At 36.2% G+C, this 26,452-nt stretch overlaps 1 protein-coding gene across 1 annotated transcript; it reads left to right on the top strand.

Annotated features, from left to right (window-relative positions):
• The first annotated feature begins 8,769 nt into the window (after positions 1-8,769).
• On the top strand, positions 8,770-13,270 carry LOC119248353 (natural killer cells antigen CD94-like). The gene is made up of 4 exons (XM_054696780.1): positions 8,770-8,945; positions 10,200-10,292; positions 10,723-10,785; positions 13,107-13,270. The coding sequence occupies exons 1-4, from the start codon at positions 8,939-8,941 to the stop codon at positions 13,268-13,270; spliced, it is 327 nt and encodes a 108-aa protein (XP_054552755.1). The 5' UTR covers positions 8,770-8,938.
• The last annotated feature ends 13,182 nt before the right edge of the window (positions 13,271-26,452 follow it).

Genomic DNA, 26,452 nt, shown 5'->3' with positions numbered 1-26,452 from the left:
GATATCTGAAAGGACACTGATGGTAGTTACTGGAAGTTTAAGAAAGCAGTTACTGGAAGATCTTGGAATATAGGAAATCTTCTTGTCACTGGATGTAGCTACCTGGCTGCTGTTTCTGATAATCAAATTGTTTGCATTACCTTTCTTTTTTTTTTTTTTTTTTTTTTTTTTTAATTTTCTAGAGGCATGTCTTATTTATTTATTTATTATTTGTTTGTTTGTTTGGTTTATACATGCACTGGGTACAGTCAGAAGCGCGGGAGGGTGAGAGAATTCACCAGAGCCAGAGCGGGGAGCAGAGCAGGCAGAAGGACCGAAGGACACTGCTGAGGGGAGCAGCGGGCGGCAGGAGAGGTCTGCGCGCCATGTGGGACCCTCCTCCGGTGGCCGGGGAGCAGCCGGGGATTGAACCGGCTGCAGAGGTTGCAGGCAGCTTCGCAACCCAGCGCTCAACCGCTGCGCCACCAGGGAGGCCCCCTGCATTACCTTTCAATATGTGTTATATATAAAAAGTTAAAATATATAAAGAGTTTTATATATATAAAAAGTTTGAGATGAAAGAACGTGTTTGTTGAATTTAGGCTTTGCCATGAGGCAGTTCTGAGATCAATTTCTCACTTTATGGTAAATACATTTCTGTACTTTCAAGTTGCATTTATCTTATAAGATCATGCTCAAATTTCAATTTTACTATGACTCCTTTCTTCATTTCTTTCTAACCTTGTCTCTCTGTTCCTTTTCTGGTCCTGAGTGAATTAGGAGCAGATTTAAGTGTTAATCCTTTCTAATGAAGCAAAAGTTTCAATAGAGAGCTGGAACTCTGGATGTCAGAATGTCAGTCTATTTCATTTGAGAGTAGGGATGAATCAATAATTTTTCAAAATATATAATACACAGTTTCCTTTGGGAGACATTGAAAAATATTTCAGAAGTGATTCAAATACTTAATTTGGTTGTTAGACATTTACTGAACTTTTGAACAAATTATCTATTTCTCTTACTCTAAAATATTTATAAACTGTATATCTTTGGGCTTCCCTGGTGGCACAAGGGGTTAAGCACCCCACTATGAAGCAATCCACATGGCACAGCAGACCTCTCCTGTCTTGCCCCCTGCTCCCCTCAGCAGTATATTTCAGTCAGTCTGCCTGTTTTGTTCCCCACTCTGTCTCTGGTAGATTCTCTCACTCCCTGCATCTCTGGCCTGTACCCCAGCTCTTGTTTGCATAAATAAATGAATCTTTAAAAAAAACCGTACATCTTTATTAAATTATATGTCTATCACACAATACATGTTTTTAGAAAAAGTGAGTAAAACTTTTAAAATAGTTTTAAAATAAATAAAAATAGGTTATATTAAATATTAAAATATGACACATGTTTCTGCAAAAATGAAATGGTCTTTATCATGACTATATATATATGTATTCTGTGTCATATCATGTGATGTGTCACTTAAATAAGTTTATTAGGTTTGCATTTGGTACTTTCGGTGACTTGAGATAAAATTAGCATCATAATTCTAATACTGGGCTTCCATCTGGAGTAAAATGTCAGTCTTACCCATTGTTTTATTCAACAGCTACTTAAATTTCATATTTATTTTAAGTTATTTCTAGCATTTTTCTTAAAATGCTGTAGCTTTTTCACATCTCAGAAATCTTAGAAATCCATCTTAGAGCATCTGTCTTAGAGGATCTGTCTTATCTAGCTGGACATAAAAATTAGTCCTGTCCTTTTAAGAAAGAAAATCCTGCTGTGGCTTCCTTCAACCCTGACTCTCCAGCTACAGGACAAGCCAGTGCTTTCCCACAAAGTTACACTGGATCCAGATGTCAGGAGGTGTGAGCTCTAATATCTTAGGGAGGAAATGTTTGCTTAAACCGTTTATGTTTTGTACTTTCCTAAGATGAGTGTAGTTGGTGGTGATTTATACTCCATAAATGAACAGGGGGAAAAATAGAAAAGAAAAATGAAAGATCAGTCATATGATTATTCTCTTGCAAGTGAAAATTATTTCAAAGCATGAGTCTGATGGCTAATCTGATTGCATCCATTTACTTGATTCAAAATCAAGGTGCCCAGAGTTGCAGAGACAAAAGTGAATATATGAGCCTCTGTGTCTCTGGGCTGCAGGGAGTTAGGTTCATTTTGTATGATTAATTCTGTTCCAGCAGAGCTTTACAGACTTCCTAGCATTTCTTTGTTTCTTTAATTTTCTTTCTTTGTTTCTTTGTTTCTTTTTTTTTTTCTGGATCATACACTTAGCACTTGGTTGTGGGAGGATGACTGTACTTCTCCCATAATTTGTCAAGAGTCTGATAATTCTATTACTTTTGTGATTTTTAAGCTTAAACTATGATCTAACCCAGGCAATTTGCATAGATTTGCACTAAAGATAAAGTGCCAACGTGTGAAATGTCAGACACGAAAAGAAAGTGAACAGGTTCATAATTCTCCACCCATATTACTCCAGTGGGCTCTGGAAATAAGAATGTTCCTTTGACCATAGAGATTCAGACTTGTGTTTACTTATATATGGGCACACACACACTCACACACACACACACATACACACACACACACACCATCTCTCTTTTATCATTGTAAGAAAAGTTGAAAGCTATTAAATTAAAGCCATTTTATTATATAAAACAACTGTACTCTTAGGAAAATTTAAGTTTATTCTGACAAAAGTGGAACACCTCACATTTTAACAACTCAGGCTCAGCCTCCCGGGTGGTTCAGGTTGAGCGCAGGACTATGAAGTTGTCCGCAGCCTCTGTAGCACGGGTTCGCTCCTGGCCAGCCAGCAAGATAACCACATGCCTCAACAGACCTCTCCTGTCTCACCTGCTGCTCCCCTCAGCAGTGTATTTTGTCAGTCTGCCTCTGTCTCTGGTGAATCCTCTCACCCTCATGCACACCTAGCCTGTACCCCAGTTCCTGGGTAAATAAGTAAATCTTAACAACTCAGGCTCATTTCTCTAGCTCTATAAGGCAGTAAAATATATCAAAGTATATTTTAATTCATTTTAATAAATATTATATAAGTAAAATGTAAACTATGTTGTTGATTAAATTCACAAATCTCTGGTGGAAATTTAAATATAAATTTGTTTTTTAATTTTCTGATCTTAATATATTTTATTAAACTTAATTTGTTCCTCTATCTTTGAAATTATGGATTGCACAGTGATTACTTTTAGATTTTCCCAAAAGAATTGCTGATGCTACGGGTCACTTTCATGCAGCTTTTTTTGTTTTCTCTTGGGTGTTCTTTCTTATACCTCTCAGTAAAAGATTGTTCTTTTTTCTGATCAATAGGAAACACTTTTCCTAAGTATCATGTTCATTTTTTATAAGACTCACCTTTATGATAGTGTTACACATGAGTCTTAATAAAGTCATAGGGTGGGGGCCTCCCTGGTGGCGCAGGGGTTAAAGTCTCAGCACTATCAAACTATTGACAGCCACTGAGTCAGGAGTGTGACCCTGGCCTGAGAGCTAATCCACATGGCGCAGCAGACCTCTCCTGTCTCGCGCACTGCTCCCCTCAGCAGTGTGTTTCAGTAGATGCGCCTGTTTTGCTCCCCACTCTGTCTCTGGTGAATCTCCTCACACGTCCCCACGTCCCCTTCCCCCAATATCTCTGGCCTACACCCCAGCTCTTGTATGCATAAACAAATAAAATAAATCTTAAAAAAAAAAGTCAGAGCACCTGAGATTCATTTTGCACATTAACAAGGGGACTGTCAAATCAAAACCACTTTCATTCTTGAATAGGTGAGAATTAGGTGAAACAGATTTAAATTACATGATGATTGATACAGATTAGAAAAATACAACCTCTCAAAACATTTGAAGTCTGAAACAAGTAATGGATGATGCTTCTTGGAGACTGAATTTTTTGCTTTATTTAAGGTCATTATTTTGCCAGAGCAAAACATGCATATGATTTACATATACAGAAGGGCTGTGTTATGAATCAACAATTCTTCTGTTTGTCCTTAATACCAGTTCTTCCGCAAAGGGCAACTGATTATCATTCTGGTTTTTCTATTTGTGTCAGTTTTCCGTGTAAAAGTTTAGAGAATTGTTTTATTGCTTTTCCAACTCAGGATGAATCTTGGACATCTTTTATCTCAGCAATCCAAGGTCCAGAGATATTCATTTCTACTTGATTATATTTGGTTTATTCATTAATTTAATATCATTATTAGTTAATTAATTTTAATATCATTATTAATTCTTTTCTGGATTACAAGGATTATTGGGTTTAATGACAAACATGGGTATCTGATAGTATTAAACATGGGTATCTGATAGTAAACATGGGTATCTGATAGTATTATTTATTTTAAGATTTATTTTTTATTTATACAATAGCTGGGGTACAGACTGGTGGCACGGAAGGGTGAGAGGATTCACTAGAGACAGAGTGGGGAGCAGAACAGGCAGATGGTGAAAGCACTGCTGAGGGGAGCAGCGGGAACGACAGGAGAGGTGGGAATTGAACTCGTGCTGCAGAGGCTGTGGACAGCTTCACAGCAACCCGCTGCACCATCGGGGAGTCCTGGATGCTCTTGCTTTAAAGGGAAATTACCTCCAAATGGTGAAGAGAAGAATCACTTCTTGGGAGCATCCCTGGGGAGCAGGAAGCGCCTGGCACTGCCCACAAGGTGCAGGGTGAGCTGCTGTCAGGTTTTCCTCAGCTCCACATGACTGATGAGGGAGTGTGAGTGTGGTGCATGTCACCAAGGGGGCCCCTCTCCTCCTACCTGGTTCCTTCCTCTCAGTAGAGACTAGTATAGCCCTCTGCTCTGGCCTCTGGCTTTTATCTCCCACCTCTCACCCTGAGCTTATTCTCCATTTTCTTACGTCAGGGAAGAATTGGGAATCTTGAAAAAGGGGAACAGCCTTCTTATACATTTTTTTTCTTTCAGACATGCTTCCCTCCATATTAGAGAAGCAATAATATTCTCTCCATATTAGAGAAGCAATAAGAGTTGGATATTTATATGTGAGTTCTGAGACTTGTTGGTATGAGAGCAGCAAGGCTTTCAGCAGGCCCAGTGTGAGAGAGGACCCCAGGTGCTGAGATGCAGACTTCTACCTGGTGATATACATCATAGAGGGCCGGGGCTGATGGTAACTGCTATGAATGAAGATGATTACTGGGAGTGTCTGATTATGCACATAATAGCATGATATTTTTTCCTTATCTATGTAGGCGAAACTTACTAGTTCCTCAGGAAGATAACTGAAGGGGTTGCATTATTAACTAGACTGACAAGCATCATAAGAGATTTTACCCAGTATCTGGTTTTACTAATAATTTCAATATTATGATAAGTGTAAGAAACAAAGCTTGAAAATGCAGCTCTGTAAAAGCAACCCCCTAGGAGCTTTCTATGCATCTCAGGACATGCCCTGATCCAGAGGAACTGATTGGGGTCTCTGGGTACCCCTTGATCAGTAAGATCAAAATAACATTTTGATGCTAACATTTTAAAATCAGTAAGATCAAAATAAATTTCTCATTTGGGGTTTTAGGAATATATGCCATTACTATGCTCTATAACATTTTAGTTACACATTTTTACACAGAGAAGACTTCACTGTATATGTCTTGAGTAACTTCTGGTCTCTTTTCTTCAACTCTTTTTTCTGGGTTTGAATGATCTTTGGTTACTGGTAGTCATCACTTTGACCCAAGTCATTAGTCAGTTATGGGGGAAGAAAAGGTATTGGTTGCCTGAGATATTTGCCAAGAGAGAAGCATCTTCTGGCAGGACACCTAATTTTTTTAAAATAAACTTTTTTTGTATTGTTCTTTAAAATAAACTCATACGATGAAATATTTCAGGCTGGGTTCTCTCTGCTGTAGAGCCTGAGGACAGTCTTGCTGCAAAGTTTATTTGGGTGTTTATGGAATAAAGGTTGGAAGGGAGTGTTGGCATAGGAAAGGAAGAGCAGGGCACAATGTGATGTGCTTTCTTCATTTTGCTGGTAGACGACAGGTGGGGGGAGTGTGGTTAACTGTGATTCTGGAAATGTGGCAAAGCACAAAGTTCAGACTTGCTTTACTGACCAATGTTAATGGATCATACCAAATCTTGAGTTTCCTTGGCTAAGGCCCATCCCAGAGATATTGCTCAGCACTTCTGGACATGTCAGGGCAGCAGGATTTCAGCAGTTATAGGAGAAAAAATTCTGCAGATAAAACAGCAGATGTAGTTGACCTTAGTTCACCAAATATTCTGAGGGGAATGGGTGGGGCAAGTCTTCTGTTCCCAGTAGAGATAAGTGCTGGTGACTGGAATTCCATTGACAGTTCAGAAACAAAGGAAGAGGTTAAGCTGTACCTTCTATCTTGCTGGTGATTGAGACTGGAATTCATGCATTGAATACACCTTTGATGGATTTTTACTTCCCAGTCAGTACATCAGAATGAAAAACAGAAGACTTAAGTTTCACTGAATATGATTCTGAAAACTTAGAATAACTTCCAAGTACAGGGAATACTGCTAGTGTCAGAAGTGTAATGACAATCCTTATACTATATCTCTTCATCAATTTGTACCAATCCAAAACAAAAGGTAAAACCAAAATTCTTAACGCCAAGTAAGGGGAATACTGTTAGTGTCAGAAGTATAGTAACAATCCTTATACTATATATTTTCATCAATTTGTACCATCCCAAAGCAAAGTGAAACCAAAATTCTAAACTCCTATTTAGTTAAAGCAATTTTACATGGGGCAAGAAATGAGCACCTCTGGCTGTTTTGACAGTTCAGCTTTGTTCAACATCAAAACTGAAGAACAGACTTCAAGTAGGCAAAGAATCATTTATAAATCACCTCTTTCAACTTGAATTTGCACAAAATCCATATAAAAATTTTTCTTGTTTATATTCTCTGGTCAGAATTTTTATCTTTTAATGACTGTGGTGGTTCAGTAAAAGCAGTTTTAGAGACACAGCACAAATTAAAAAGAGAAAAGTTTTGACTACATAAACTGAGAAATCAAATCCTTATTTTTCTTCTTTGTGTTTGAAAATCTGCTCTTTATAAAATGTTTCATCTATTGTTACAGGGAATGGAGAGGGGTACCTTAGAACCCCCAAATCTGCCTCCTCTAAATAGATTTTGCCATCCGCCACATCAGCACAAAGCATATAAGACTTTAATGAAAAGGAACTTCAATACAATTAGAAGCAATACAGAAAAGACAAAGAATATAGTTTCTAAATCAAGCACCCAAAGTTACCCGTTCCTTTGTGGGTAAAAGTCCACCCAAGCAGTATTGGCCTAGAGCAAGGCCCGAAATCCTGACACAAGTCTAAAGCACCTGTTGGCAGGGACCCATAGAAAAGGATCAGAAACAACCAGACAAGTCTGGGAGGAAAAGAGAAAAATCAAAACAAGATAAAAGCTGCCATTGTTATCCTCCCCAAGGTCTCTCACCCTCATCTATTTCAACCAGTCCAGGACCAAAAGCCAAGCACAGTTTCTTCACATGTCTCTCTGCTCCATGTGCCTCTTCCAAGTCTCCTTCTGGCTCTCCATCCTGCTTCCTTCCTTCCTCAATCTTTTCTCCAACTTCTTTTTTCTTCCTGCTCAGCTCCACCCTCCTTTGGGTGGGGCAGGGAATCTGGAACTTCCCCTTTTCCTGGTTACACTATGACAATATCATAATGCTTAAAAAGAAATGCTACAAAAAACAGCCAAAAACATTTTAACTCAAGAGCTTATTCTGCCTATCCATCCTGCCTTTCAAATGTTCATGAATAAAGTCACTCTTCTGCGGGCAAAAATGTGTAAATTAAGTTATCAGTATATTATCTGAATGAGATAAAACAGTACACAACTATAATAAATAAAATGTCAGGGAAAATAGGGATAAGAAAATATTGTGGTCAAGTTCAAATCCATGAAGGGAAGGGAACACTGGAGAGTCAGGTGATGGAGGAAGGTTTGAAGGTTAATGTGAGTGAAGCACTAAGTGTGGGCTCAGGCCAGCTGAGGCAGTTGCAGAGCATAGGGATGTGTGTGTGTGTGTGTGTGTGTGTGTGTGTGAGAGAGAGAGAGAGAGAGAGAGAGAGAGAGAGAGAGAGAGAGAGAGAGAACTATAAACAGTAATGGGAGGATATTCTGGCTCTTCCTTTTGATCCTTGCATTTGTGAGCTGAGTTAAGGAGAGGACACAGGGAACAGACACACAGGCTGAGACAGGGAAATACCAACCACTCTGTGTAAAGAAAATTAAAATGCACAAGCTATATAGACAGAGAGATGCCCTGATTTAAAATTCATCGCATGTGTGCTGTGGAGAAATACTGCCTAGATTTCAAATGCAAGTCACCTTGACAATTCATTATGCCTTAATTCTCTCACTGATAAAATTAGTGTATTTGTTTATCTTCATTATTAAGCCATTTTCAAAAATAAATGAATTAATGTACACTAAATAATCTGTGCTTAGCATAAGATAAATGACGAATGTTTCTTATTATTAAAAGTGGAATTTTATTTTACCGAGTAAATTGACCTTTGGTTTACTCACTTTTTCCTAGTTTCCAAATAATTTTGAAGATGATTTTAATGCTCAAACAAGTAAAAAAACTCTTTTTCTCACTTGATTTTTTTGATAGTCAAAGGGTTGCCATTACGCAATTATTGTGAGAATTTCCTGTGCTGTGGTTCCGGAACATTTTAAAAGCTAGTGATTTTGCTGCTTCTTGTTCATACTATGCATCTGTGTCTCATCTATAGGTGATTCAAGATCATTGTTTGAATGCACAACTCTTCTTTTAAATTTCTGCCTACACAACTTTTGAATTTCTTAGCTTCTGGCTCAACTTTGTGATCCAGCTCCCTTCATGAATAATCAAACCTCCGACCTGCATTGATCTTGGAGCACATTTCTCATTTCTCATGGCAGGTAGGTGCAGCATCGCTATTAAATTGAAAAAATAAAAATAATCAGAAGTTATGAGAATGGATACTCTGAGGCAGTGCTTGAAGAAAAAAGTGGACATTTTTGGTTTCCCATGTAGCAGCATTTTTTACTTAATTTTGTTCCAATTTTTCACTGTGTAACTTGGAAAATATTTTGTGGTGCTTTTTCAATAGATTTAGAGGGTGTTTTCCAATAGAAATAATTCTAAATAATAAGTGGAACTAATTTACCAGTTTAAATTATGAACTACAAAGTTTGAACATAGAAGTATAAAGAGAATGCCAAATATTAATGACATATGCTTAAAAATGTTTTCTCCCCTCCCAAATGCATTATTTATGTTGTGACATCTCCAAATCACCGAGATTAATAGACATATTGGACTTTTGTTAATGATGAACTCTCTGGGAATGTGCTAATGTTAACAGAGAATCTTCTAATGTTCTATTGTTTTAGGGGAAATGGCTATAAGCATGCTGTTTTGAGCATGAGAAAATGTAATATCATGTAAAAAAAGTTTACCTAAGTATCATTATACAAAGTATGCAAAATAAATGCAGATCCCCATGGTGTTACCACTACACCAGGTCCAGGGTGTGTGTCTTTTCTTTCCCATGCGACCTTTACAAAGTTATGAGCACCTGCTATTTCTCTGAGCAGGGATGCGAAGGGCACATAACCAGGAGTGTTATTGTCACAGTGGTAGGATATATTATATGCAAGAACCTGGGACTAGACAAACTCATTTTATTTCAAAGTTGGGTTCTTACTGACTTCAATATGCTTGAAAAACAACACTATTAATGGTTGTTAAGTTTTCTCATTTACTTAATAAGAATCATGCTACCTTGTGATTTTTATTGAGAGATTAAAGTGAATGTCTGTTAACTAAGTCCATAAGACAGATCTTTGTGTCTGTTGATCTCTTTTTACTCCAGATCACCAAACTTCTTTGCCAAAATAAAAAAAAATATATGGTAAATTCAAATTATTGAGATAAGGTTGTTAAGCAAGAAAGGTATGGATAATTAAACAGAATACAAAATACACTATATAAAATTTTTGGTAGTTTGGTGGGGTTCTGAGTAGGTATGGCTTTATAGTCCAGTATTTCATTAGCAGGAAGTTTGGGTTAGCAAACCAAAGAACTTTTAGAATTTCTCATGTTGGTTTCTGCTTTGAAGAATGTCTGCTTCTGGCTTTCTTAGTTATTATCCCACTTCTCTTTCTCAACAGAATTTTGGAATACATTATGGAGGTGGATTTCTGGGATCTTAGGAGTCACATGCCTTTCACTGATAATAATTTTGGGAATTTTGTTGAACAATAGTAAGTTTTTTTTTTTTAATTAAGATTTATTTATTTATTTATACAAGCACCGGGTATGGTCAGAAGCACGGGGGAGGGTGAGAGAATTCACTAGAGCCAGAGCAGGGGGCAGAACAGGCAGACTGACGAAGTACACTGCTGAGGGGAGCAGCGGGCAGCAGGAGAGGTCTGCACGCCATCTGGGACCCTCGCTGGTGGCCTGGGATCGAACCAGCGCTGCAGAGGCTGCAGGCAGCTTCGCAACCCAGCGCTCAACCACTGCGCCACCAGGGAGGCCCCGAACAATAGTAAGTCTTTATAGACAAGTCTTATGAAGACCAAAACTCTGATAAGATCATTTAATATTAAAGACTGAATTTTGCTAATCTGTAATATTTTGTTTTTCATAAACCTGTATCTAATTAAGTAAATTTCTTATCAAACCTTTTAGCATTTCATCAAGAAACGATTAAATCGACAAGCCCTGCGGAACCATCCACACAATTCCAAGAAGGTAGGTTCCAAACTCTGGTAGAGGTTGAAATAGGCAACTTCTTGCTTTTCTCAACAGAATCATGATGTATTATTACACTTACTAATACAAATTTACCTACTAATTTTAGGGCAGCCTCATTTCATTGTTTGCTAATGTAAGAAGAATTATTATGTTACATTGAATGAACATCACTTATATATTTATTTATTTATTTTAACTTTTTTTTTTTTAAAGATTTATTTATTTATGCACACAAAAGCTGGGGCACAGGCCAGAGATGCGGGGGGTGAGAGGATTCACTAGAGACAGAGCGGTAAACAGAACAGGCAGACTGATTGAAATACACTGCTGCGGGGAGCAGCGGGCGAGACAGGAGAAGAGGTCTGCCTCACCATGTGGGTTTCACCCTGGCCGGCGGGGCTCGAACTCATGCTGCAGAGGCTGCAGACTGCTTCATAGTGTGGTGCTTCACCCCTTGTGGCACCAGGGAGGCCCAATCACTTTTATTTACTTATTTATTTATTTTAAGATTTCTTTATTTATGTATACAAGAGCTGGGGCACAGGCCAGAGATGTGGGGGGTGAGATGATCCACCAGAGACAGAGTGGGGAACAGAACAGGCAGATTGATCAAAATGAAGTGCACTGCTGAGGGGAGCAGTGGGTGAGTCAAGAGAGGTCTGCTGCGCCATGTGGTTTCTCCCTGGCCTGCCGGGGATTGAACTTGTGCTGCAGAGGCTGTGGATTGCTTCATAGTGCGGTGCTTAACCCTTTGTGCCACCAGGGAGGCCCCACTTATATATTTAAATAGTAAGAAAATATTAACCTGAGATGGCATATCCTTTCCTTATGAGTGTAACAGATAAAAAAAAATAAACTAAAATAAATAATGTAGTTAATCCTAACCTCCCATACTTTGTTATCTCTTTGCCTTTGCTTCTGTTTCTTCCTGGATTAGGAAATAAGTGCAAAGAATTCTATAGTTCTAATCCTACTTATCTCATGAAAAGCAGCTCCTGCCCAGTATTTTAATGTACTTGTTCCAAATCCTTTCTATGTGATCTCTCCATCTTCTGTGATCATATATCACTTCACAATACTCCACAGAGCTTTCTTCTTTCCTGTGATATTTTCTCCAGTTTTATTGACATATAATTGAGATATACCATTGTGCAAGCACTTATTGATCTGATATACTTAGATGATGCAATATTATCTCCTCCATAGCTTTAGCTAACACTTTCATCAAATCACATAACTGCCATTTCTTTTTTGTTTGTTTGTTTTTAAAGATTTATTTATTTATGCATACAAGAACTGGGGTACAGGCCAGAGGTGTAGGGGGTGAGAGGATTCACCAGAGACAGAGTGGGGTGCAGAACAGGCAGACTGACTGAAATACACTGCTGAGGGGAGCAGCAGGCGAGACAGGAGAGGTCTGCGCCACGTGGGTCACCTCTTTGGCAGGGAATTGAACTCATGCTGCAGTGGCTGGTGATCACTTCATAGTGCTGCACCTTAACCCCTTGTACCACCAGGGAGGCCCTGCCCTGCCAGTTCTTTTTGTGATAAGAACATTTAAGATGTACTCTTTAAACCAACTTACACATATATAACATAATACTGTAAACTATCATCACAATGCTGTGTAGTAATTTCCTAAAACTTATTCATCTTCTAACTTGAAGCTTATACCCTCTGACTACCCTCCTCTCATGCTTCTCCCTCTCTCCAAAAATCCTGGTAACCACCAGACTATTCACAACCTCAGTACTATTTATTGGTCAAAGATTTGAAAGCTTACTGTGGGTGATGACTATTATTACTGAGAATAGTAAATGTTCAAGGTACGATCATTGATAAACTGTATAATGGGACTTAATTTTAAAATTTTATCTTCATTATGTTAAACACACATCAAAATTCTTCCAGTTTTTTCTCACCTCTCTCTTTCATCTAGCTTCTTTTAGTACAGCAAAGCTCAATTTCAGTCATTTCCTCAGAGTTGTTCTAAAAATCCCACCCTGCATCCTACACTCTACTATAAGACTTTTTAATATACTGAATTACTTTTGTTTAGTTACCCTTATCATCAATAATTTCATTAGTGAATGATTGGAAATTATATAATTCTCACTCTACTGCTGGAAAATAATCTCCATGAAGAAAAAGTTACGACTGAGTCATTCACAGTAATATTCCTTGAATGGTAGCATATATAGTAGTTTTCAAAGAATATTTGTAGGAAAAAATGAGTAAATAAATTTATGGCTTTGAATGAGCAGCACTGAAAAAACAAAATCTCCAATGTCATCATTTATGCTTTATTTTTTCTTTAGGAACTGACTGCTATTTTTGTCAAGAAAGGTGGATTGGATCCATGTGCAACTGTTACTTTGTTTCCAGTGACTTAGAAACTTGGGAAGAAAGTAGGAATTTCTGTGCTTCTAACAATTCCACTCTACTTCAGATGGACAACAGAGATGAATTGGCATGTATTTAATTCTGATTTCCCACATTTACCTTCACCTAAAAAAATATAATAAGTAACTGGGTACTTCAATTCAAGAATTTAATCTAATAGGAAATGGATAATCATATTTCAATGAATAATTGCTCATTTTCTACACTTTGAAATAGACATTATAAAGCCAACACATAAATTCTAATGATTATATCATATGGGATAAACTCAACTTCGATGCAGATGAAGTTTTTAGAGAGAATTAAAATAAGAAATAATAGCTCATTTTTATTCAAAGAACTAATAAAACAACTTTGTAATATTTGCTTCTTTAATTGAATTTGTAATGTCTTTTATAATTATATATTTTTGTTATCATCCTGGGATAAAATGTGAAATATGAAGAGTACTATCACAAACACTATCTACTTATTAAGATAAAGTAGAAAATCTCTTTGCGCGCAGAACCTGTACTGAGTATTGTATTCCACAAAATTCATCTCTCGAGCTGTTGGCGATTTGGGGTCAAATTTGCTTGATCCCTTCAAAGGGAGTGTTCCACAACAGTTCCAACTCCCTTTAGAATATTTTTCATTCCTTCAAAAAGTGAAATTTTGTGATATGTTCTCATGCAAACACAAATGCACTCCTGTAAAAAACAGGAGGGCTGTGACAATATATACCTTGTAAAATACATATTAAAACATGCTTTCAGTTGATTAAAAGACTGAATTTGATGTTGTGAGACTGACATTGTTAAAAGTCACATTTCCAGATTAGATACAAATCAGGTTAATATGTTTATCTCTCCAAGCAGTATTTTCTGAAGGGCACTAAAAATTTTTATTGGATTGGAGTCCGCTACAGTAAAAAACACCAGGACTGGGAGTGGCTAAATGGCTCTACTTTCCCCCAACATGTGTAAGTTACTGGCAGGCAAGCCTTTTCTGTTCTCTATGGGTTTAGTCTTCCATCTCACCAGAAATGTAACATCTAGGAATAGTTTAACTTAGTCAACTTGTGTAGGACATGCAAATACAGAGAGAGATAAGGTTCAACAGAAATAATAATTTTAGCCATATCTAGAACACTCAAGTTTATCCTTCAGTGATATGAGGTTTGTGTCCTTGTGACCATGAAAGAGATTTTGACGTATCGCTTTGTATTCTTCTGCCTTAAAACAAACCCTGGGTGTATAGATACAGAGGCACATTCACAGTTGTCCAGAGAAACTATCTATGATTTTCTTTATTCTCCTGGAGCCCAGTATCCTCAGTATTCTCCCTTGTTCCAAATATTATGGACTTATTTTATGTATATTTTGAATTTCTGTCTTTTTCATTCATAAACATGGAATTTATATTATCATACAAAGACATGTTTTCCCTCTGATTTGTTTTCCTAGACTCAGATAGGTCAATATATCTTTAAACACTGCAGATGCAAAGTATATCATATATCAAAACTGTTCATAATAAAGGCAAATCAAATACTATTGATTTCTGAGGCATTAACTGAATTTTTTTATATTCTACTCTGAAATTGTGAAAACTGGATACCGAATAAAAATACTGTGGTTCAGTGTATTAATATCTCATTCAAATGCACTGAAAATTTCTATCATTAATAAAAAGTGCCACCTCTCAACATTATTTTCTTTCCTCATAATGCTAATATTTTTATTTTTTAATTACAGATTTCCATTCCTTGAAAAACCAAAAGAAGAGAATTGCATAACATACAGCCCAGGCAACACTATTTTGGATTATTCCTGCAATAACAAAAACCGTTATATCTGTAAGAAACAACTTAAATAGGTATTTCTCTGTGTGGAAGGACCAAGTAATGAAGACCTACTTAAATATTGATACATTTTACCTCATATTATTGCTAATCTACTTTCAGTATCTGTAAAGGATTTCAAATTGTATCTTATAATATTTTCATGTACTTGAAAATATGTTTTAAAATCCATGAAATTTGTGTACCTCCCACCAGAATTATAAAGCATCAAGATAAAGATTTTACTGACTATTCTGATGTACTACAGAAGTTCAATATTGGATTTTTAAATATTTTATGCATATAGTCTTGTAAATTTTCTTTGCAGACATCTAATTAAATCAAACAATTCACATCAAATAATATATAGCAACATTATTTCAGTCCTTCATTTGGCATACTAAAGACCTTCATCTCCAGTTTTTGAAAGTTAATGCTTTCTGTGTATCTATATATCTGTATGTTTTTACTTCGACAATTTTACTGTTTTTTATCTTCATGTAGGTTTTTTTGCATTTAGATTATTAGATCTTCTATTGGCTTCATGGATTTTATAGTAAGTTCCTTCCCCAAGGTTGGGATGTTTGCAGCTATTAATTTTTTTTTAAAGATTTATTTATTTTTGAGTAGAAGAACTAGGGTACAGGCCAGAGGTGTGGGGGTGAGAGGATTCACCAGAGACAGAGTGGGGAACAGAACAGGCAGATTGACTGAAATACACTGCTGAGGGGAGCAGCGGGCGATTCAGGAGAGGTCTGCCACGCCATATGGGTTACTCCTTGGTCAGGGATCGAATCGTGATGCAGTGGCTGGCAATAGCTTTGTAGGTTGCATCTTAACCCCTTGCACAAGCAGGGAGGCCTCTATTAATTCTTGATAGAAGTTTTCTGTTCCCCTTTTTCTCTCTTCATCTTCTGAAATATACATAATCCTTACATTTCCTAATGGAAACTGGTAGTTCTCATAGTTTCTTCATCTTTTTTTCCCTAAATCTTATTTCTCTCATCTCTTCACTTGAGTCATTTCTAGATGTCTATCTTCTGCTTTACTAATTCTTTCTTTCATATGATCTACCCTACTTCTGTGTTCCTTATAGCAGTTTTAATTTCATTTATTGAAATCTCATATCCAGATTCTCTGTTTTTCCTTTTCACCTAATCTCTTGGATGAAGTACTGTTTTTCTACTCCTTAATTTCCTTCCTGAGTCACAATTTGCCTTTCTTTTTCCTGTAGTTCATTAAGTGTCTTCATGGCAGTTATTCTGAATTCTCTATTCATTAGTCACAAAATTCTGTGTCTTTAGATATGATTTCTGACAAAACAAAACAAAACAAAACAAGACAATTATAAACCAGAGACATCCTGCAGGGGAGGAGGAGGGAGAGGGATTGGAGGGCAGAAGGGAGGGAGGAACAGAGGAGACTGTGGTGACTGTGCACGGGTGCATTGGTGAAGGAAATTCTATGGGGACTACACCTGAGGGGGGATTAAAAAAAAAAAAAGCCAATGTTGTTTAAAAATGCACCATGATGTAAAAAAAAAAAAAATAAATAAATAAATAAATAGATAGATAGATATGATTTCTGGATATCATGATTTTCTTTTAGTATGTAATAATGCTGTAATTTTTCATATTATTTGATGGTTAACTTCTCTTCTTCAAGGTACATTTCTTCTTATATCCAATAGGTGGTTATGTGGCTTTAGTTTTACGATTATCTTTTCTATGTTAGGATAGAAGGTGGGAGTCCTGGGCAGGTGGGGAAAGTCAAAGCTAAATGCAGAGTCACTATGTTCTCTACTTCCTGTGAACCTGGCTCAGGTCTTGTCCTCTTGCATGGTCTCTTCCTCAGAGCAGCAGGCTATTGTGATGTGCCACTGTTTTCACTGGGAGGACAGATTTCAGGTCACAGATATGTAGGTCGCCCTTGTATTCTGGAGTGATGAGCACAGGATCCCTACTTGAGTTGCAAATGTCCTATTAGTTGTAGCTTAAAGGAGAGAAAAGTTGGTGGCATATTACTCTGTCGTGATGCTGATATGATGCCACTTAATTAAAATTTTTATTGCAGTAAATATAATTTATCATATTTTATAGGTTTCAAGTATATAGTATTATAGTTTTACATCTATTCATACTACGTAATGATTGTCTCCAAAAGAATATTTTCTATTTTCCACCATAAAATTAACCAATTTACTAACCCCAATTTTTTTGCCCAATTTACCAAGCCCTGTTCTTTCTTTTTTTTTCTGCTTCTATAGTTTGTTATTATTTTTTTAAATAAATTTTATTTTTATATTCCCCATACAATTATAATCCCCTTATTTTGACCCCAATCCCTCCCCTCCCCGCCCCCCACCCCCCATAAAGTGTCTCTGGTTCATAGTTTTTTGTTGATTTTGATTTTCACTTTCTTATAGTTATTCATTTTCCTGGTCCCTTTTTTAAGTTTTCTAGATTCCTGCTATGAGTGAGACCATCCAGTATTTTTCTTTTTCTTTCTGGCATATTTCGCTGAGCATGATCCCTTCCAGCGCCATCCATGTTGCTGCAAATTGCATGTGTTTATCTTTTTTGAATGCTGAGTAATATTCCATGGTGTATATGTACCACATCTTCTTGATCCAGTCATCTATTTTTGCCAAGCCCCGTTCTTTAATCCATATTGGTAACCACCATTTTATTCTTAGAGTTTAAGAATATGTGTTTTTTTGCTTTGTTTTTATTTTTTTATTTTTATTATTTTTTTAAAAATTTTTTAAGAGGCATATATTTTATTTATTTGTTTATTTGTTTTATACATGCACTGGGTACAGTAGCGCGGGAGGGTGAGAGAATTCACCAGAGCCAGAGCAGGGAGCAGAGCAGGCAGAAGGACTGAAGTACACTGCTGAGGGGAGCAGCGGGCAGCAGGAGAGGTCTGTCGGCAGGAGAGGTCTGCGGCAGGAGAGGTCTGCGGCAGGAGAGGTCTGCGCGCCATGTGGGACCCTCCTTCGGTGGCCGAGGAGCAGCCGTGGATCGAACTGGCGCTGCTGCAGAGGCTGCTGGCAGCTTCGCAACCCAGCGCTCAACCGCTGCGCCACCAGGGAGGCCCTGCTTTGTTTTTAACTTTTCATGTACATGTTGGTCATCTGTATCTCTTCATTGTAGAAACTTCTATTTGAACCTTCTGATTAGTTTATTTTGTTACTGTTGTTGAGTTTTTTATGTATTTTGAATATTAACTCCTTGCCACATATATGCTCTTTGAATATCTCCAACCATTCAATAAGTTGCCTTTTCATTGCATAATGGATTATTTTTAAAAATTTCTGCTGGGAGGGAGGGAGGGAGGAACACAGGGGACTGTGGTAATGGTGCATGGGTGCATTGGTGAAGGAAATTCTGTGGGGACTACACCTGGGGCAGGGGGAGAAAGAAAACATTGTATAAAAATGAACAGTGATGTAAAAAATATAAAAATAAAAAAATAAATGTATCCAGCAAGACTCTTACATGAGCAACTAAAAAAATGAATAAATAAAAATTTCTGCTGGTTTTCAGTTTGCTTATAGAAATGCCAAAGATTGTTTTACATGGATTTTTAGACTGCTAATTTATGGCATTCATTTAATACTTTTAATAATTTTTAGCAGAGTCTTTAGGAATTTCTATGTATATTTTTCTTTTCATCTGTAAATGGTGACAATTTTCTTCTACCTTGTCTTTTTGATGTTTTGATTACCATTTCAACTTCCTTTTTGTAATTGCTCTTTTGAGGTTTTCTGTTTATGATTCAGTGTCAGAAGGTGCCATATTTCCAAGAATTTGTCCATTTCTTCTGGGTTAGTGATTTGCTGCCATATAGCTATTCATAGTAATCTCTTCAGATCTTTTGTGTTTCTGAAATGTCTGTTGTAACTTTTCTTTCTTTTCTGATTCTGCTTATTAGCATTTTCTCCCATTTATTTCTAGTTTCATCTATTTTGTTAAATTTTTTTAAAGAATCAACTCTTGGTTTCACTGATCTATTGGACAGTTTTTTGATTTCTATTCTTTAAATTCCTCCATTTTTTATCATTTCCTTTCTTCTACTGGTTTTTGGTTTTGTTTGTTCCTCTTTTATAAGTTCCTTATGTTGAGACGTAAGGTTATTTATTTAGCTCTTTTTTGTTTCTTGATGTGGGTTGTGTTGCTATGTACTGCCCATAAGATCTGCACCCCACAGGTTCTATGCTCTTTATTTTCATTTGTGTCGATGTATTTTTCAATTTCTCCATTAATCCAGTAGTTGTTCGGTGGTGTGTGGTTCAATGTTCATACATTAGAGCCTTTCCTGCCTGCATTCTGTGGTTGATTTCTAGTTTGATACCATAGTGATCAGAGAACACAGTTGATATGACTTCAGCCTTCATGAATTTTGACTCTTGTTTTATGACCAAACATGGGGTCTATCTTGAAGAATGTTCTTCAGGCACTATTAATTTTTCTTTTAATTTCCTTATTTGTCTTATAGTTGTTGAGTTGCATAATGTTTAACCTCCAATATTTTTATTTTTCCATCTTTATCCTTTTGGTTTATCTCTAGTTTCGTACCATTTTGGGGTCAGAAAAGATGTTTGGAATTATTTCAATTTTCATCACTTTATTGATACTTATTTTGTGTCTCAACACATTATCTACCTTGGGAATCCATGTGTGCACTTGTGAAGAGTATGCATTCACATACATCTATTGAGTCTGTTGTGTGTAATGTGACATTAGTTACTAACTATTGGACTAGCTAACTATCCAACAAGTTGATGATTTATTTTAGGTTCTTTCCAGTTCAAATTCCACAGTGTAGCCTACAATCAATTAACTTAATATTTTGTCATCTCAACTCAATAATTTGAGATAGTTGGTTAGAGATTCTGTTTGTGGTATTTGTCCAGAATCTGCAGGAAACTTCTGTTTGAACTTATCTGAAACCCAGTTTTATCATACATAGATCAGCACAAATATCAGCAATTTCAACCAAAGATGGATCATGTCTTTATGACAATATAGGAATATTGAGCAGCTTATTCCTGGATATTTCACAGTTCTCAAATGCTCATTTGAATTCTCCTTTTCCTATTGTATCACATCATTTGCTTTTATTAAAAGTGTTGTTTGAGGGCCTCCCCTGGTGGCACAGCAGTTGAGTGCTGGGCAGTGAAGCTGCCCATGGCCTCTGCAGTTCCTGTTCAATCCCCGGCCACCTGCAAGGGTCCCACATGGCGCGCAGACTTCTCCTGCTGCCCGCTGCTCCCCTCAGCAGTGTATTTTGTCAGTCTGCCTGTTCTGTTCCCTGCTCTGGCTCTGCTGAATTCTCTCACCCTCCTGTGCTTCTGACTGTACCCAGTGGTTGTATAAATAAATAAATAAATAAATAAACAAAAAAAACCAAACAAATAAATAAATAAATCTTTAAAAAAAGTGTTGTTTGAATATTCTCATTGGGACCTTATGATTTATTTCCTTTCTAAATCTTAAAATCATTGGAACATTTAAACCATCTTTATCATTTATATAACTTTGTACCTTGTGAAACTTTTCTATTTATATTCTACTGCAGGGATTGGTGAACTTTCTCTAAAGAAGTATAAAGTAAATATTTTCATAATTGTGAGCAAATCTGTTGAAATTACTTAACTCTGCCATTGTAGTGCACAAGAAAACATTGATACTAGATAAATAGTTATCTGTGGTATCAAAAAATTTGTAACATTAGATGGAGGGATAATTTGGTGACTATTCTGGTTTTCATGTTCCCTGGTTTTCTACTTTCATGCTTTGTGATCAGAGAAGATAAATAGTTAGAATTGACTTATCTCCAGATCTCCCCCAAATCTATAAAAATAATGAAATAAACAAATATAATCACTCAAGACCCATGCCCTTTTAGCATCTTCAGAGACACAATATCATCACTTTTAAATTATTTGAAACTAAAGCAAATTCTAACGAAGCTCTTCTCCAGTTTATAACTAAATGCCTAGGCTAGTAGAACTAGTCCTTATAGTAGTTTGTGAATAAGAGAGTAACACAACCTCCCTGGTGGCACAAAGTGTTTAGTCTCTTTACTCTGAAGCAATCAGCAACCCCTACAGCATGAATTTGATCCCCTGTCAGGGAGCAAACCCACATGGTTCAGCAGACCTCTCATGTCTCACCAGCTGCTCTCCTCAGCAGTATATTTCAGTAGATCTGTCTGTTCTGCTCCCCACTCTGTCTCTGGTATCCTTTCACTTCCCACCCCCGTACCTCTGGCCTGGACCCCAGTTTTTGTATGCATAAACAAATGAATCTTTAATAAAAAAAGAGTAACAGAAGATATAAAGTATGGATACAGAAGATGTATGGAAAATAAAACTACCATGATAAATTCCAAAATACTAAATATGGTTTGGGACTTGGTTGTTCATAACATAATATAATGTAAACACACATTACAAAACATAACATATATGTAATACCGGAAGCAAGAAACTTGGAAAAGCTTTTACTTCTGTGGAAGAACCAAATAATAGAAGAGATGGGGTCTCTTAGAGAAGTGAGTGTGAAAACAAAGAAACATTTGGAGAATTTGAGGATTCTAAAAAAGAGAAAGAGAAAAATAATGTCTTTATTTCTTTACCTCATATTATCACCAGTAGAAACTTCACAGAATGTAGCAGAACCAACAGAAGAGGGAGCTCTGTAACTAGAAATCTTGACAACTAAGTGAAAATCAATAGAAAAAAATGTATTCATATGAAAGCTTTTTTTACCTGCATGAAATAAACCACCAAGAAAGAAACAACCATAGTATTCAAGAAAAGTGCAATACAACACTGCAAATTGAATTAGTTATCTTTACATAGTTATAAAAAAGCAGAAATTTAAAAAAAATAGTAAATATAAAATGCCGAACATATACTAACAAGGCTAACGGTAGCAAAAAAGGCAGGCATTGCAATCCTGATAGTAGGCAAAAGAGAAGTTACCTAAAGAGAATTAAATGTCACAGGCACTTTTAATGTTAAAAAATTAACAGAATTCACCCTGCTACCATATAACTACATATATAAATAATAGTGGCTATTTATATAATTTATAAGTTATATAATTTATAAGTTATTTATAAGAAGAGAGATAATGTAGATAGTAACATTAATAAAAGGCAACTTTAACATCACTTACAGTATAAGACAGACAACTTGGACATAATAAATAATATTACAGAAGATCTAAGTAATAAAGTCAGTATGGTAGATATTTTGGATATAGGTTGATCACTATATACAGATAACTGGAAACATGTTTTTTTTCCCCTAACATACCTGAGTCATCCACAAAAATATCAATATATAAAACTCTCAAAAAAAGTAAAATTGAATGAATGTATTTATGGCACTAGATCATGGATTAAAAACTATTTTCAACAAAAATAAATAAAATAAATTATTTGGGAATTAACAAGGATTATTCAAAATCTGTATAAAAACAATGTAAAATTTCAGAAAGGCAAAAAATTGGCTTTATTTAAAAAGGTAAATACAAGGGATCAGAGGGAGGGAGGGAGGAGCACAGGGGACTGAGGTGATGGTACACAGGTGCATTGAAGGAAACTCTATGGGGACTACACCTGAGGGGGTGGAGGAAAGTAAATATTGTTTAAAAATGAACAATGATGTAAAAAATAAAAAAAAAAATTAAAATAAATAAATAAATAATATAAGAAGGTAAATACATATCCTATTTCTGGCTAGACCTTTTCTTAAGTTTAAGGTGATTCTTATAAAAAATCAATAAATTGATGCATCTGGGCAAGTTGTCACTGAGGTTCATGTGGAAAAACAGATAATAGGTGATGTACACAGCAAAATCAGCAACAAATCTACGAACTATTAAAACAGACCTCAAACCTCCAGTTAAAGTGTGTGGTTATGGATCTTGGTTAACAGCACCTTGTCAGATGTATGGTGGGCAATTATTTTGTTCCATTTAGAAGAGTGTCTTTTTGTTTTTTTCTCTGTGCAGAAGTCTTTTTTTTTGTTTGATGTGGTCCCAATTGTTTATAATCTTTTTGTTTCTCTTGCTTTTGGAGATGAATCCACAAAGATCATCATTAAAGGGTACTTTGATGGTGAGTATGGTATGGTAATGTACCTTTAAAGAGGTGTGAAACTGTAACTGAATCATGTACAATGTTGTGTACCAGGGTTATCCTAATAAATGTAATACAGTTGACAAATAAATGAATTATTTAAAATAAAACTATCCAAGGGAGGAAAGTTGAATATGTTTCTCTATGAGCTTGGGAAAGTTTTTCTTATTATCTCAAAATTTTAGATGCAATAAATAAAACAATTGAAAAATATAACTATGTAGGGCCTCCTTGGTCATGCAAGGGATTAAGTCTCAGCACTATGAAGCTATCAGCAGCCACTGCAGCACCAGTTCAATCCCCAACTGGGGAGTTAACCACATGGCTCAGCAGAGCTCTCCTGTCTCACCAGCAGCTCCCCTCAGCAGTGTATTTCAGTCAGTCTGTCTGTTCTGCTCCCCACTCTGTCTCTGCTGAATCTTCTCAACCCCCTGCACCTCTGGCCTACAGACAGCTCTTATATGCATAAATAAATAAAATAAATCTGAAAAAAAAATGGCTATCTAAAAATAAGAAAAAGAAATAAAATGGCTATGGAAATTAAAAAAAAACACCAAAGGCAAAGTCAAACATTTCCAAAATGCATGATATATAAAAAACTAATATTCTTTATATACAAAGACTGCTTAAAAATTGAGAAAAGCACACCAAAATTCTCTAGAAAAAAATTTCCAAAAACCTGGGAAATGTTAATTAATGCAAATAGATATAAAAATTACCCTTAAAAAAACTATTATTATCATTACATCTCCTCTCTTCTTTTCTCCTCCCATCACCCTTCCCCTTCCCTTCTCTCCCTTTTTTTCCCCTTCACTGTCTCTTCATCTGTAAATGTAGAGATGTAAGTATAGTTCAGACATGCTTATAGGCATTGGCTAACAAATACAACAAGAGAAGAGTGAACTAGAAGCATCAAGGACATACCCTAACTGAAAAGAATAAACAAGTTGATTTTGTAAACATGGGTGCAGATGCCATGGGGCCTGGAAGTCAGAGAGAACACAGGTTTTTTTTTTTTTTTTTTTTAGCAAATCGAGATAACATTGGTTTGCAACACTGTGTGTGATTCAGAGACATAGGACTCTTCAGATGTATGTCATCACACCACACCACACCTACCACCAAGATACCATAGTCCTGCACCATAATCCCCCCTCTGCACTTTACTCACCATCCTCCCCTCTGGTAACTTTAATTCTGTGGACAGATTTGTAGGTTTTGTTATTGGTTTGGTTTCGACTGACCCTTTGTTTTGTTTCTTTTTATTCCACATAAAAGTGAAACCATGTGGTAGTTTCTTCTGACTTATTTCACTTACCATAGCCTCCAGTTCTATTCATGTTGCAAATGGTAATGCCTTTTTTTACTGCTGAGTAGTATTCCACTGTGTACATGTTCCACATCTTCTTAAGCTACTCATTTGTCCTTGGGAACTTAGGTTATTTTAATAATGTGGCTCTTGTAAATAGTGCTGCATTGCACATACATGTTTCCCTTTCAATTACTTTTTTTGAATTCTTTTGGTAAATTCATATGAGTGGAACTGTTGAATAGAAGAAGACACACACAAAAAAGGAATGATAGTCCCTGTTCATGGATTGGAGGAATTAACATAGTTGAATTGACCATTTTACCCAAAGCAACATACAGTTTCAATGTAATCCTTACCAAGACTTCAAGGCATTCTTCAAATAAATAGCCAAAACAATATTGGAATTCATAAGGAACCACAAAAGACCCCAGATAGCCACAGCAATCCTGATAAAAAAGAAGAGTGGTGTCACACGTCCAGAGATAACAGAGATAAAATACTGAACAATTTGAAAAATAAAGTTAATCATTGATTCACATCTTTGAATTTGTAGTTATTATATTAAATTATAAAAATTATATGTATCATCACCAAATAGATATTTTCCACTCAACATTTTACCATTATTATCTCTTAATTTACCACTATTTAATTTTCTTCATTAATTGGTCATGTATGATAACCTGCATTTGGGGAAAATTTGAATTATTGTTTGCTTCCATATTTTCATTGATATAAATAGCACAGTGATGCAAATTCAACCTTCAGATGCATGTAACATTTAATTAATTCCTTAGATTTTTGACTAGCATAAACATCTAAAATATGAGCAAATTTATGTCTCTTGATACATTGCAAATTAAAAGCTAATTGTTCAAATTTTCATTTCATTCACTTTTGAATAAAGCAAATACTCTTTTACTAAACTTTACCAGTTTCATTCTTTATTAAACAGTCGCCTGGTTGTGTATTATTATTATATTTTAGATTCCAGAGTTCTTTAAGAGTTGAATTGGACTACTTTTGCCAACCTTCTCATTGTTTTAATTGAAAGAGTGTTTTAGAGCTCCTCATCTTGTCACTTTCCTCCCTTAGCATTTGAATGAATATTTATTATTTGTGTATTAATAAATCTACCAAAGAAATATATGTATAAATGTTTACATTTTCAATAAATGCATTGTAAATTGTCTTTCATAGTATTAATAAATGAAATAAGTTTTATTTAACATGGAAGTTCTTTTCTAGGCATCAATTAAAAAGAACTGACACTTCCCATAATCAATGCAAATACATAAGAAAATGTCAGTTATAGGATGGTGATTGCAAAGAACTAGATTATTGTATATGCAAGAAGAGAATGAGTGGAGATAATTTTTAAAATTTTTTTTAGTGGTATTATTTTTTGTTGAGGTATCATTGGTACACAAAACCGTAGATGATTTAGAGGTAGAGATCACACCTCTCCAGACTACCACACACATCCACTGCCAAGGCACCCACACCCACAGTCTCCCACCATAGTGCACTGTTCCCCCTCCACATTTTGTTCTTCCCCCAGCACTCCTCCTCTGGAAACCTCAATCATGCAGTCAGATTTCCAGAGTATGTTTTGGTTTGGTTTTGTCATTTTTCTTTGTTTTGCTTCTCTTTATTCCATTTATAAATGCAATCATCTAATATTTGCTGTAAGAGGTCTGATTAAAAAAAGAAGGTAGGTCCTCCCCTGGTGGTGCAGCGGTTTGAGCGCTGGGTTGCAAAGCTGCCCGCAGCCTCTGCAGTGCCAGTTCGATCCCCGGCCACCAGCGAGGGTCCCACATGGTGCACAGACCTCTCCTGCCGCCCGCTGCTCCCCTCAGCAGTGTATTTCGTTGGTCTGCCTGTTGTGTTCCCCGCTCTGGCTCTGATGAATTCTCTCACCCTCCCGTGCTTCTGACTGTACCCAGTGCTTGTATAAATAAATCTTTAAA

This window comes from Talpa occidentalis, unplaced genomic scaffold, assembly GCF_014898055.3.
Source record: "Talpa occidentalis isolate TD23 unplaced genomic scaffold, MPIMG_talOcc4v2.1 talOcc4.16, whole genome shotgun sequence".
Classification (NCBI taxonomy): domain Eukaryota; kingdom Metazoa; phylum Chordata; class Mammalia; order Eulipotyphla; family Talpidae; genus Talpa; species Talpa occidentalis.
Note: the sequence above shows the minus strand (reverse complement) of the source record. Positions and strands in the feature narration are given on the sequence as shown.